Source organism: Hippoglossus hippoglossus, chromosome 3, assembly GCF_009819705.1.
Source record: "Hippoglossus hippoglossus isolate fHipHip1 chromosome 3, fHipHip1.pri, whole genome shotgun sequence".
In the NCBI taxonomy this organism is placed as follows: Eukaryota; Metazoa; Chordata; class Actinopteri; order Pleuronectiformes; family Pleuronectidae; genus Hippoglossus; species Hippoglossus hippoglossus.
Genome location: NC_047153.1, coordinates 17212094 through 17227001, shown reverse-complemented (window position 1 = coordinate 17227001; position 14908 = coordinate 17212094). Strand labels below are relative to the sequence as shown.

The window sequence follows — 14908 nt, the reverse complement described above, 5'->3', positions numbered from 1 at the left end:
AAATAGTGAGGCATGTCAACACAAGAGGAAGAGTTGGTTAGATCTGTGGCATCACAGAATGAAACATGTAGCTGTGATAGGGCTCCTGAATAAAACCTTCAGACAAACCAGAGCTTGTTTGCTCTTTTTTCTCAATTATGCCCATCATGGAGCCCACATGCTGCTGAAAGCGTAGTGAGACTCCACAGCCCACTCCACACCTCATTCACACGATTGTGCTGGAGTTTGGTTTTTTTTAGACTCCCGCTTTCAGGTGTGCTTTTCTTCCTTTATTTTCCTCCTCAACTCTTTCTGTCACAAATGACTTCCCCAACAAAGGAAGAAAATGACTTCTATCCAGATAGCTTGTCTTATGTTTTGAGTCAAAATAACGGGAATAGCAAAAAGGTCAATGCAAAAACAATAGACAGCAACAGTCCACTCGTGAAAGCACATTTAAACTTACTAGATCCGCATTGTTATTTGGATCTGCACCAAATTTCACCGTACATAAATATCAGTCCCCTGAAAATCAAACATCCATGAATTATTAAATGTTGAGAAACGTCCTGACAATGTTACAGAAAGTGAAACCAATTTCTCGGATCCACCCCCAGACCCGGATCCGCGCCAAAATCCAATGAGTTCTATCTTGGGTCATGCTCCATCGCTTCACAAAATTTCATGGAAATCTGTTGAGTGGCTTTTACATAATCCTGCTGACAATCAATCAAGTGCAGACCAAAACACGACCTCCTCGGCGTAGGTAAAGATAGATTTTGTAATGCAATCACACTCTTCACTGTCCTCGCCAATCAAACGAGATATTCCACTCTATTCTTACCAAAAAAAAGTCTGCCAGATTCAAAGATCCCTCTGTCCAAACTAAAGTTGGTCGCGTTTGACTTCATTGGGATACAGCATCAAGTTCATTTTCCTTATTGACTGCTGTATCCAGCTCAGGTTTGTATTGCTCGTGACCTATTTCGTCATGTTAGTCAGAGTAGCCGCTGTGTTTTTAATGATTCAAGGAGCAGGATGAGGTATGACATCACTCAGCTGAATAAGGGATGTAAGAGGAAAAAACTCCTGCAGCACGTTGACCCAACCCAGAGTAAAGATATACTCATTTCCCCTGATGTTAGATGCCACAGCCTCCCTCTCTGTTGCCTTCTCCTTCTCTCTACCAGCCGGCACAATCTGGAAGTCATCCACCGCGGTCACAGACACAGGTCATTTTCCTGTGAAACACATTACGCTCTGTCCCTGATATTACCTCTGACTCTTTGCCAGTTGACTCATGTTTTGCGTGACTGAAGGTAAAGTGTAGGGCTTAAATCTCCCTCCATTTCCTCCCCGCTTCCTGCCTGTGCTTCCCTCCCAAGCACCTTAACCCCAGGATGTGATTTCCTAAGCGCTTAAAAGCTCCAAAGATTACCAAGAATTTTACAAAGTTGTCTAGTGCCTATAAGTGTGTATCTGTGTGAGTGATTTGCAGCTATTAATGCCTTTGTTTACCTCTGTTTCACTGTTGATCATCCATTCACACCCACCTGCCACCCCCAAGACACCTCTCCATGTTTCAGATTCTGCCTTCACATCACCAAATTGCTGCTGAATGCATCTATCCGTCTCTCTTGCCAGTATCTCTTTTCTGCTCTCTGGCTCGTTGTGGGATAACAGGACCACTAGGGGTGATTCTCCCAGCTAACTACCCCCAGTCCTTCACTCTGTAACTAAATCTCAGAGTCTCTCCCTATCTGCCTTTTGCTCTTTCACCCTCTCCTGCTACCTGTGGAGGTAATACCAGCGGTCCGCCAGGTGTAATTCTCCCTCATCTAACCAACTCCTGCCATAGCTCCCATCACTAACGCACTCCCTCTCACTCTGCCGACCTGTGGGGGTTATACGAGTGGTCAATCAGGGGTGATTCTCTTTCCAAATTACCTCAAGCCTCGTGCTGTGTAATCATCTTTCTCTCTCTCTCTCTCTCTCTCCCTGTTTTTGTCTCTCTCTTGCTTTTTGTCTGACTACAGCAACCTGTGGGGGTAACATCAGTGGACCCTCTGGCGTCATTCTGTCTCCTAACTACCCGCAGCCGTACCCCCCTGGGAAAGAGTGCGACTGGAGAATCAGAGTCAACCCCGACTTTGTTATTGCCCTCATCTTCAAAAGGTAGACACCTCAATTGAAAAAGTTATTATACCTTTGTCTTTACATGGGTTCAATGGCAAGTGGAGCAGCCAGTGCCTCAGAAACACTTTTACCTCCTAACATTTTCTAACATGTGTATTTAATATTTTATTTACACCTCTATTTATACCACTTTTATACGCCGCTGGTCCCATTTTAATTAAAAAACTCTGGGTCTGTGTTTCGTTATAGACAGGCAGAAACTTAGAGAAACAAAGAGACTCACAGCTTTCTGATTTGGTCTTTTCGCTTATTTATCAGCCTTCTTCCACGATTAGCCCTAACCTGGTCAATCAATTACAGGAGTTGCTGACCCTGTTGTCTTTGCTAACAGATGTTGTGCAGTTTAAATTCTGCATTTTACAAAGATACAACTGTCCAGCGGGACCTGAGTGGGACACGCTTGCCCGTTTACACTGGCACGCACATGCCAAGTGTATGTGAGTGGTCATGTGATGTGCTTTTTCAGGCATGTTAGTATAGACGGAGATTAAAACTGATGCAGAGGCCAAATGCTCATATGGACAGAGATGGTTTTAGTTTTCTGATCGCGAATGTGAATTTCACTCTCTGAAAATGTTAAGTTACTGATGCATGGCTTGTGTTGGTTAACACAGTTTGTTGTCAGAAGAATTAATGCTTATTGATCGTAACACACTTCATAACATTCGTAACACAACAAGAAAGATGAGGGAGCATCAGTGAGATGTATCCGTCCACAAGTGCGAGGCAATGCGGCAGCAGCAAACGCATCAGGGCAAAGCTCACTGATGTTATTACTTTTTAATTAGTTTATCCCAATACCTTAGAAAACATTAAAATCACCAACTTAAAGATTTAGGTGCATGGACAGAGTCCCCCAAGCATTTTCCAAAATATGTTTCTCTTCTGGCTTAAATTAAAAAATGTATCACCCCCCATGGACTTGGTTCATGAGTTCAGTATAAATTTATTTTTCAGTGTGGACTTTGCATGACTCACTTTGACCCACACTGAGTCTTAAAAAAGGTCTGTGCTGTAGAGTCAAGGGCCTGACCCACTTTAGCCTGATGTTAATTAATGTAGTAAAGGATCATTAACCTGACTAATAAACCAATAACGGTGTGGAAAACCTCTAATAGACATTTAAAAACACGTCCAACATAAGTAACTACTGTAGTTTAATGAAAAGGTTATGGTGAGATAATCCTTTCAGAAAATCTAAATTGCAATTTTTGGCTTCTTGACTCTCAGGGCCTGAATCTTTCTGTCGGCCATTTTTAAGAGTGTCTGAGCAGGAACTTTCTGACTGTATGCAAAGGAAACTATGTTGGTCTCTTTCACAAAAAACATTACACTGGCAGATAAGTATTTCTGACAAATCCAACTTTTGTTTTTTGTACCAGGGCTGTGTTTACTTACATCCCGAGTCCTGTTTGCGTCTTAGTGGTGAATATTTCATATTCAAAGTGGTTAGGGGCCTACGACTATAGCAAAAGTGAAGATTACAGTTTCACATGTCGTAAAGAGATAAAAGCAAAGCAGAGTTTCTCCAGATTGCCAAAGGAAAAAAATGACCCAATTTTGGCGTCATGTTTTTCAGCTGGAGAGATAATTCCCATAATTCCCTCCTGTTGTAACAGTGAGACAGTTTTTTTGTCATTTCTTTGCGACTGTTTTGCTAATTTTAACCTCGTTATTGTGTTTTATGAACTCACATGAGACAAACTTCTATTGAACCAATTACTAATAACTTCTAATCAGCCTCTGAATCAGATCCTTGTACAATTCTTTCATTTTTTCATTGAAGTCAGAACTAATTTTGTGGTATAATCATTTAAGCATTCGTATCCAAATGACCCTTGTTTTATAATAGTGCTAAAAGATAAGAAATGTTTATTTGTCAAATGAGTGATATTATATTCCATATTCTATAATTGCACTCTTTACTCTCAGTGTAAAATAATGTGTTTGTAATCTTCCCCTAATGAGAGGATAGACTGTTTTGTGACACTTAAAACACACAGTGTATTTCTTATCCAAAAAACTAAAACACACCTACTCAAGTTTGCATTATTGTTGCATTCAGGTCTTAAATCCGAACAGACTTACTTTTCTTCAGGCAGGGGTTATGCTGCTGTCCCATTTTCTGCTCAGTGAGATATTTGTGATCTTTTCATGACATTTCAGTAGCTTTAACATTCAGACCCAGAATGTATCACTAATGCAAAAGGTATTAACATGGATCATTTCAGTGCTTTGTCAGTGCAAGAAGGGGCTTATGCGCAGTTAAGCCCATTCTTCACCAGATATAAACTCAGGGCTTGAACTTCACTCAGTACTCTTGGCTCAAATGTAATTTTTGTAATGATTGCATAATGTTTTTGATAATAGACTTTGTTTTAAGTTAAATAACAGCTTTTTCTGCCAAAGTCAGACATTCAAAGTAGTTTTTAATGGTTTAAAATAAAGTGAACAGGTACAAAAAGTCTGGGACACAAACTGGGTTATTCCATTTATACAGCTACATCTGTATATCCTCTATAGTACACAAGTTCTTAGTTTGCAATTTACATTTTTTGTCAAGAACTACAACATATTTAGTGCATTTCCTGACTCACTCAATCTTCCTGGGTCCTCTTCACCGTTATTTGCAGAACTGTGTAGTAACAGTGTTCATGTCCTGGATACACAGAACGTGCTCTGTGTAAATGGAGACACAGAATACAAACAATAAAGGGATTTTGCTCTTTTAAATCTTGCAGTATAATATCCCCAGTGTTTGAAGACTCTGTACCATTACACAAGTTGACATCAGTTTCTGGAGATTCACTCTGACCTTAACCATAACTACGACAGGCTTAACACTAACCTTTACCCAAACCTTAACCTTAACCTAACCTCGGTCTAAACTTAAAATATCTATTCACCTGAACATTCAATCATTTACGTTGTGGGGATTTGTTTTTTAATCCCAAAAGAAAGAAATGTGATTTGGTAAACATATTTAGGTCCACACGTCATTAGTATTACTTAGAGCACACTCACACACACGATGAAGTCTTCACTTAACTGGGTGGTGTAACCAGACAGGCTGGAGACAGACCTTATACACTGAAAGCAAACATGTGTGTGTGTGTGTGTGTGTGTCACCCATACAAATATGTCTCAGTGTGACAAGTGGGAGACAGGCCTGACACAACCTCTGTCAAAACAAACCCTGAGACTTTGTGTGGGACTGTGTGGTTGTGTGTTTTGTGTACACGTGTCATGTACCTTTACCCTCTTGAGCACCACATGTCTACATGTATGTGTAGAGTGATGAGGAGAAGTTGTCGAAGTCAAATCCAGCCAAACTTTTACAAAAAAATACACATTAGTAGTTTACTGGCAGTTTAAGGCTGCAGGTTAATAAATTCAGGGCACATATTTGTGTCCGGTTCTCACACAAACACATGCACACAAATACCGAGGATATAAAAGATCATAAATACTGTTCTGTGTATGCCCTAAAAGTTTAGAGTCCAGCAGGTATGCACCGAAAAACAATCTTCTACTTGTGTCATTTTCACCAATATTACTGAAGAAAAAGAAATGTATTGAGAACAAAAATGTAAGATAAACACATTTCCATTTATTTTGAAATGAAAATGTAAACGGCTCATTTACCCAAGGCAGTCTGGTTCCACCATGGGCTATATTTGGTGTCCTTTGATTTTCAGCGTTTGCCCCTAATCTGTTTTGACTGGTCCAGTTCCTTTCTTCCCCATGTGTATTTTTGCTTAGCAGTGGAGTTTTGGAGAAAAACATCAATATACTTGGTTGCTCGCATCCGTGTCTTAGCTTTTTCTGTTTTTAGGTGGAGTCGTGCTCACATTGAGGGAACCTGCTTCCCATGCACTTGTGCTCTGCAGTAATTAAAAGGGACTCTGATAACAGTGGTGCTCAAATCACATCAAGACCTTCTCAGGCAATATATCCCAAAAGGGTAGAGGGAGATCTTTCCTCCTTATTTTTGTGAAATATCCCAGAAAGTAGTTTTGACGAGTTATTGCTGTTTTAATTGCATTAGGAAGAAAACAACATGATTTAAGGTGTTATTTTTCTACAGCAGTAAACACATCCCAAAAATGTCAAAACATGTCAAATGATGAAATTAGAAGATGATTAATGGAGAGATAGTACAAACTAGTTATTAAATGAGAAAGATATTTGAATTGAATACATATCACTGGATTATTTGTTTTTGAATTTTAACACACACACACACACACACATTAACAATGCAATCAATCTTCCTTGATTCTCGAGCCTAACCTTCTTTGTTTTTGTTTTAGTTTCAACATGGAGCCAAGTTACGACTTCCTGCACATCTACGAGGGTGAAGACTCTAATGGGCCGTTACTAGCAAGTCTCCAAGGCAACCAGGCCCCAGAGCGAATAGAGAGCAGCAGTAACAGTCTCTTCCTGGCATTCAGATCTGATGCCTCGCTGGGCATGTCTGGGTTCGCCATTGAATTCAGAGGTAATTAAACCCCGAAAAACTCAAGCTTAATATAACATCTTCATACATTTCCAGCAGGTCTCATTTAAAGTACTGGAATTCTGCGTAGATAATGACCAAACTGTTTAAAACACTCTAATATAAAGACTCTTGTTTAGTTATAATAGTATAAGCATAGAGAGTAGTAGCTGTATCAATGATAGTAATGGTAGTAGTATGAAAACAAGTAATAGTGGTACTGTAGCTATAGTATACAGTAGTAGTTGAAACTGTATTGGCAGTGCAACATTGTAGTAGTAGTAGTAGTATTCGATAGTTACTGTACAGGAAGTGTGAAGTAATAGAAATATTTGTCAGTCTCAAAATTCATCTCAACACATTGTTTATGCAATTATGATTATTACTCTTATGAACAAATCAGCGCTATACAACCATAGCCTGTATATAAAGATGGACGACATGACTGCTCCCCAAAGGTGAAGCCAAAGCATTTTGATCTCCCCCTGGTGGCTGGCTGACGTATATGTTGTGAATCCCGCCTCATCCATGTTAGCGGATGAGACATTGACCAAATAAAAAAATCTGAGTACATGTTTCACAAGCTAATTTTTCTCAAAGATGGTTTCAGACATTTTAGTTAGTTTTATCGCACTGACGTACGGTCACATGCTCGTTTTTCTCTAAGTGTGGTTTTAATTAGTAATTTGATGGTATATAAACAAGGTAAAAGGTTTTGATTGACAGCTGAGACTGTATCACGGTTGGACAAGGCCATGTATTGATTGAATCTCGCTACCACGGCAACATCACCCTATCACTACTTTGCAGACTCTGTCTCCAAATGTGCAAACAGGCAGCATTAGTATCAAGTATATTTTAGCTTAACTTCTGGATAGTTGGAGGAAGTGGAGACACGTCTTCTTTATGTGGAGTCTGCTTGTATTAAATTTCTACGAGATTTAATCTACTTTTACATATTTAAGTTTCACTCTTTTATAATGTGTGGGCCAGATTTACTAATGCTTTAGAGCCAGTATTTTTTTTAGATGCAGATGGTAAACAATCTGGCCCAGACAGATCATCTTAGCAAGTGTTTACAAGGTGTGTCTCGCTCCTCATTGCATTTGCATTTAAGGGAGAATCACAGAAATAATAGGAAGAGACATGTTGACAGAGGCTGATTATGTATTCCGCTGGATCTGCTCAGGTTGTGCAATTTCCGCAGTAGCTCAAAACGGATTTACGAGAGCGACAAGGATCGTTATGATGGGGGAGAGAAACATAAACTTGTATCTAACTGAAAATCAATCAGAAACAAAGACGAAGCAATTAGGCTATTGTTAATGAGCACAATATCTGATTACTGTTGCACCAATTAATGGTGGACGGGTAATTTTTGTTTCGCGCTTATAAAACTTGACCATCAGTGAACTGTAAAATCACTACGGGCTGCAAGTGAGCTTTTCTTTTAATTAAATGTTAAATGGTGATGCATTTAAAGTGAGAGTTTTTAACTCAGTGCTGGATTTAACTAAAGATATCACTTCAATTAAATGTTCTTTTCCAATGAATGCTTTGTTGCCTCTTTATGAATCAATAACTGGCTACATGCTTAGGATTATATTATAGTTATATGAGCAATATTTGAGTAAGAGCCAGAGTAAATGTTTTGCAATCAGGATAACGGCATCATTATTTCTTTGCTAATTGCAAAGGTGTAATTTATCCTGGAGGCAGAACCATGTTCAGTCCAAAAGCTGGCTGTGTAATGAGCTGCTATCTTTCTAAGTGTATCTGGCCATGTGTTAAATAAGTACTGAGAATGGCTGCTGTGTGCACAAAAGCGAAACACAAAATCGTTGTCACTATGTTCTGTGTTTACAGTGTTGTGATTAAAATGTGGATCCCGGAGTGTCTCTAACTTCCAGACTGGATAATATCGAAGCTCCATTAACTTGAGAACGTGATACTTACTGTACATCGGAAGTCTTTCTCAGTTGAAAGGGTTCCTCCTGACATAGGAGACGTTGCTTGACTCATTGTGGAGCTGATGATTACTTGTTTGAGTAACCAGAGACTAGATTTGCTCTGTCAAGTAATATCAACAAATTTTTCTCCTGTTTCTCTCCGTCCATTTATCTCTAATTAAAAAAAGATTATCTGCCTCTCTGTTGTCTGTCTCCTCGCGCTACCCTACACCTCTGTACTTTTGTCATTAATTCATTACCTTTCATCTGCCATCTCTCTAATTAAAAATCCAACCTTAATCATCTCCCTGTTTTGCTTCCATCTTGCCCTCCACCTCACTCTCTCTCCCTGTCGATCAGTTTCCCTCCGTCAAGCCCGATATCTCTTTCTTATTAGAGTATCACAGAAAAGCAAACATGCTCGGCAAACAGCCCTAACCCAACACTGTTTGTACTATATAGCCTAAATTCAGTTGACAAATAGTGGTCTGTTGACTAAATCTGTCCCAAACTTACCCCTGAAACGGTTTTGACCCAAGTGAAATAAGATTGTTTGTATTGAGATGCATAAAAGATTGTATGTTATGGAAATCTGTACCTTGTTATCTATAATTATCCCACTGAAAATGATATGAATTTGTCATTCGGCATATGGAGAGCAAATTGGTACGTTGCTTTTTTTTCTGCACCACATGGGAGGCTGTGGTTTAGTGTGTGGCACTGACATTTGCTGTAATTTATTTAACAGGTGAATAAATAATGAAAAATAAAAACAGTTAATTTTTAATGAGTTGGACTTTGTGGCTTTCTAGTAACACAAATCCTCTTCATTCTCCAACAGAAAAACCAAGAGAAGCCTGTTTTGACCCTGGCAACATTATGAACGCCAGTCGGACAGGTTATGACTACAAACTGGGATCTCAGGTGTCCTACAACTGTCACCATGGTTACACGATCGTGGGCGGAGATACCATCACTTGTGTCATGGGGAATGATGGGAAGCCAGTGTGGGACAGAGCTCTGCCATCATGCAAAGGTAGGAGAGACGCATCAAGAACAAACACAGTCACCAATGGTTGGACAATATTACACTTAACTACACTATTGTGATTCTATAGTATTATGACTGTAACAAAACCACCTGCCTGCTTGTTAAAAGTAGGACTACCATAGTGTTTCAAAAGTAAATATCTAAGCACAACAAGGAAATTTAAGATTCATACCATTTGAATGCAGTGTCCTCACTTTTGTTTTACGAACCTCTGTGCTGTCAGATATTCAATCGGGGGGGAAATGACACAAACAATTGTTAGAAAATATGTTTTATCTTTACAAGCCATACACAACATCTGTGGCTGCCACGACTCCATTTCAATCACAACACCATGTGAAACTATGATGACTGATTTGCCAAAACCTTGTTTAAATGGTACGAGAAAATACTATGTGTGCCAAGTGTATTTGTCGGGTGTGGGTGTTTGTGTGTGTCTGTGTGTGTTTGTGTGTATTTGAGTGTGGCTAGACTGTCTATTTCCTTTGATTGACAGCTCAGAGAGCTAAAGAGGTGGAACCTGCCAAACTGCCACTCAGGGCATATGTGCTTTACGAATGTGAGTGAGAGTGTGTGATGTCCAGGTTACTGTAATGTTGTGGGGACCAAATGTCTCGACGCAGTCACATTATGGGAACTTGTCTTTCTTATGCGGACAGAAAGCCAGTCACTGTGGCATAAATCATGGCTTTAAGGGCAGGATAAGAGTTTGGGTTACACTGCTTTTCTCTGCCATTATAAGGAAGAACTGAATGAATGGGAAAAAAACAGGTTGCATGTAGTTACTGTTCTTGGGCCAGTGATTGTTTTCAAGTGTAGAAAGTGTTTGGTTTGTCCAGTTTGACCTGTCGGAGTTTGTTCTGCTGTCAGAGCAGAAATGAATTCATGACGAGGGAAAACAAGTTATTAGTGTTTTCCCATCGTCTTAACTGCCGAAATTAACCAGGGAGAAAAATCTGTCAGACAGCCAAGAATTACATCTGTCACAGACCAAGAGCTCGAAAAGACTCAAGTCTGAACAAATGTTGAACGTCAAAGAAAATAATCATGTGAGAGGAATCGACTCACTACAGTAACTGAGTCAGGTGACTGGTGGACATAGTGAGCTGTCCACAGACGTCCAACCAAACAAAAAGGTCGGTCAGCAGCCAAACACACAGATGTTTATGGCAGGATGAGTAATGTCAGCTCATATCCATTCACTGTCTTGTTTTACCAGTGTGATTTTCCGAAGCACCCAATGTGTTCGCTCACAAAAATGTGACGCGTTCATTCAGAACTTAGCATGTAGCCCTCGCTTCGTCAGTGAGCAACCTTGTTTCTCTGTTTTTCTCGCTGATGTCTGTGAGAGATGGCCTCACCCAACCCCCCCGCCCTCTACACCACCTAAGCCCCCATGGAGTAATTATGGTTAGGGTTAGAGTAAGTCTCCTGGAAATAAATGCAAATCAGTGTGTGTACGTAGTTGTGGAGGATGAGTTTTTGGAGTTGTGTGTGTGTGTGTGTGTGTGTGTGTGTGTGTGTGTGTGTGTGTGTGTGTGTGTGTGTGTGTGTGTGTGTGTGTGTGTGTGTGTGTGTGTGTGATAAAGTGACAGAGGCCTGACCTGGTGCCATGTGAGTCCAAAATTTCAATATTCAACCGAGCAAGGCAGCAGGACAAGGGAGGAATTTTAAAATCAGCACAAAACACACACACACACACACACACACACATAGGGACAACACACACCTACTTATACCTCTTAGCAATTTGACAAAGGCTCCTGTGAAAGTTGTGTTTAATAACGTCGGAGAGACAGTGAAGATGGGGAGCTGGGAGCTGGAGGGTGGGAGAGAATGAAGATGAGATAATTGCGCTCAGAGTAGCTGTTTGAGAAGAGCAACTAATAACAGACAGCAAGGGGAGAAAAAGCTCAGCAAGTCATCTTATCTCATGTTCACATTCATCCAGTTTGTTATTTCAAGGCAGAACCACCACTTACAAACATACTCAACGAAACCTTAAATCGAGAGGGTTCTCTGCTGCACTTCTTTGTCAGCTGTTCAAAACAAAGACTGTAATTTATATCAGTAGTTCAGAGCAAAAACATGTAATTGTATCAATGGAAAACAATCTTAACTCTGTCACTTGCTAATCGACAAGAACGCTAAGTTACCTTGTGTCTTGAATGTATTAACATATTATATTGATGATCAAAACCTTAACTAATTTTCAAGAGTAGTATTTCAAGTCAGTCGGCCATAATTTAACCAATCAAGTTTCAAGTTTGTGTCTGATGTCAGAAGGTAGTGATGATGGTGATAGCACTCACAGCTGGATTTGGCCAAAACAACTTGCTCAAACAAATCTTTGCCTTTGCTCTTGCAATGCAAAGAGACTAATTCCTAATTTTACGCACAAAAATCACTAGTTGTATAATATTTGTTGTGTCAGTTGTTAATCATCAGTGTTTTTTAAATATCTTCTGCTATATTAACAATCCACCAAAGATGTGTCCATGAGTCAAAATAACACTTTGGAGCAATTATACTTTTCCCGGTTCTAGTAGTTACACCCAACAGGCAAACAGCCCGATGGGAACCATTCAAATATGTTATATGGTATATTTCTTTACTGTTAAAAAAGTGTCATGAAATGGTTTTGAGCTGACTTTTGTGTATTCATGAATGGTGTCATGGACCATTAACTTCCCTCATTTAGGTGTGTTTCCTTCAGGTTGATACTGTGATTAAAAAATGAATATCTTTTAATTTTAATTTTGACTACGTGCACCATTACACATTAATATTACTTTTACCTTAGTGTCGTTTTGAGTATGTCACAGTACCACTGGATACCTTATGAGTGTAATATCCATGCATATAGTGAACATTTATTATTAATATATGACATGTTGATATACCGTATATCCCCACTGATTTAGTGACTGAATCATACATAGTGTTGAAGACGTTCTTTATTGATCTAAAGTAAAGCTCTGTTATCCCTCCTCTCCGGTGGATCAGTTGTTTGCTCTGGTCTCTCACAGCAGGACCCTCTTGAGTTTGGTCTCTGGCCTTGTGCTGTGTCCCAGATACACTGATCGATCTACACAGATCATCCTCACCTACACTATTGGACTATTCACATAATCAAAGCGGAACAATTGAACTAAATCCAGTCCTAGCCAGTAATCTTGCTCTTTTCCTCCCTCGGCTCATATTGTACATTGAATTTTCTCACCACATAGTTAGGGGAAGTTAGTCCGTCTGTCTGTCTCTCTGTCTTTGGGCCGCTCCTGGGGCTTTTAGACCAAACTCATTAGACAGGGTGAGACCTCTTTAAATAATACATCTCCACTTACACTCCCACTGTCTCCTCTCGTCTTCACTTTCAGCCCCCCACTCTCCCTCCACCCCACATACACACTTGCTTTCCTCTATTCTCCTCCTCCTCTCTCCTTTTCGCCATATCTACATCTCGTTCTCCTCCCTCTCGTCACGTTTCTTCATCCTTTCTCTCTCTTATTTCACCTTCCTCCCACATCCTCTGTCTGTGTCTGATTTACTCTATATTTTTCCCTCAACATTTCTCACTGACTCCCTCTCTCTCTCTCTCTCTCTCTCTCTCTCTCTCTCTCTCTCCCCTCCTTGCTCTCTCTCTCACACATGCACGCATACACCTCCCATCTCAAACCACTCTTTTATTGGTTTCCATGGTAACTAAGAGCTGGTGCGAGAAAGAGGGAATTCTCTGTGACTGTTGATAGAGTTGTGTGTGTGTGTGTGTGTGTGTGTGTGTGTGTGTGTGCGTGTGCGCAAGAAGTGTGGGAGAGAGACACAGAAATGAAGAAGGGAGAGAGAGATGTAGCTATTACACAGTGCCGCCTAGAGGCACTAATCTCTCATACACACACACACACACACACACACACACACACACACACACACACACACACACACACACACACACACACACACACACTCAAGGGCTTTACAGGTCAGAGACTGCTCCAAGCTTAACCATAACTGTCACTGCATAACCCTTAACTTGAACCCAAACCTAACCTCAAACCTTGTTTTCACCTTGAAAATGAATTATTTACATTTTGAGGACTTATTACAAAAAACAAAACAAAACAAACAAATGTGTGTGTGTGTGTTGCTGAACAATATCTATGTCACTAATGTAGAACAAAATACACTTTGTGTTTACTTTTTGTCAGTTGACATTTTATTATCGATGAATCCGACTGTAATACTATTCTTCACTCTGAGATTGTCCTTTTGACCCCATAGCCAAGAGCGCTGCAGACTGCTTGTGTGCATATTAAGGATTTTTCTTGTTTTAATGTCATAATATGCACTATTTCTTCAGTACAACAACAAGGCCCTGTACTGACAGCAACATTATACTGCTTTAATACAAAACTGTTTTCACTCATTTAATCTTTCTCTGCTGCTGTTACACCAAAGTTCCCTGTTTTAGATCTCAGTGCCACGGTGCTGTTTTATTTTGACATGCACACAGGTGACATGATGTACAATCCTAGTGGTGTCTCCCAATCTACTGATCAACAGGCTTTGGTAACGCAGCAAGTAATTCCTTAGTGCATCAGAAAAGGTAAAGAAGACTGCAAGCTGTAGTGAACATGAAAGTTAACAATACCAAATTTTCTAAATACTTAAAATCAGCTTTGCACATGTAGAAAATGACACTTGACACACTTGCTCGCCCTTAAAGATGCACACAGTGTGAATTTGGTGAGTGCCACTCACTGTAAACCACAACTTTTGTTTGATTACACGATTCCTCCACAAAGACCTTTTAATAAAACAACTTCCGGTGGCTAAAAGGGTCAAAGCTTTATTTCGGTCTTTCACAAATCAGTTCGGTGATTACAGATGCTAGACATTTTGTTTTGGCTCATACAGGGTGCAGCAAAACCATTTTCAGGGCTTACAAGGAATCTGACTCATTATGTTTCTTGATGAAAATACAGTAAATATACTCTTTTGTGTCTATGCACTACTCTCTACACTGTTGATATGAATTCTGCTCTCTGAAAAGTCACCGAAACTGCTGTGGTTCTGGTTTTCAAACAGCTCTCTGAACAACCAATACACAACTGTACTTCCAATGCCATGCCAAATTCATTTCATTTCATTTGAGCATGTATGTGTTTGAGTGATCAAAGCATGTGTGTGTGTGCAAGGGCTTTTGATAAGGCTGACACCTGAGCCCAGAGCATCACC

The 14908-nt window shown here is 40.0% G+C and overlaps 1 protein-coding gene across 2 annotated transcripts in view; it reads left to right on the top strand.

Moving 5' to 3' along the window:
- LOC117756771 (CUB and sushi domain-containing protein 1-like) overlaps positions 1 to 14908 on the top strand; it is a 380356-nt gene that overhangs the window by 289905 nt on the left and 75543 nt on the right. For both annotated transcript variants that reach the window (XM_034577551.1, XM_034577542.1), the window contains exons 30-32: positions 2016 to 2154; positions 6489 to 6676; positions 9464 to 9658. In XM_034577551.1, the coding sequence (XP_034433442.1) occupies positions 2016 to 2154; positions 6489 to 6676; positions 9464 to 9658 (522 nt within the window). The remainder of the gene's footprint in view (positions 1 to 2015; positions 2155 to 6488; positions 6677 to 9463; positions 9659 to 14908) is intronic.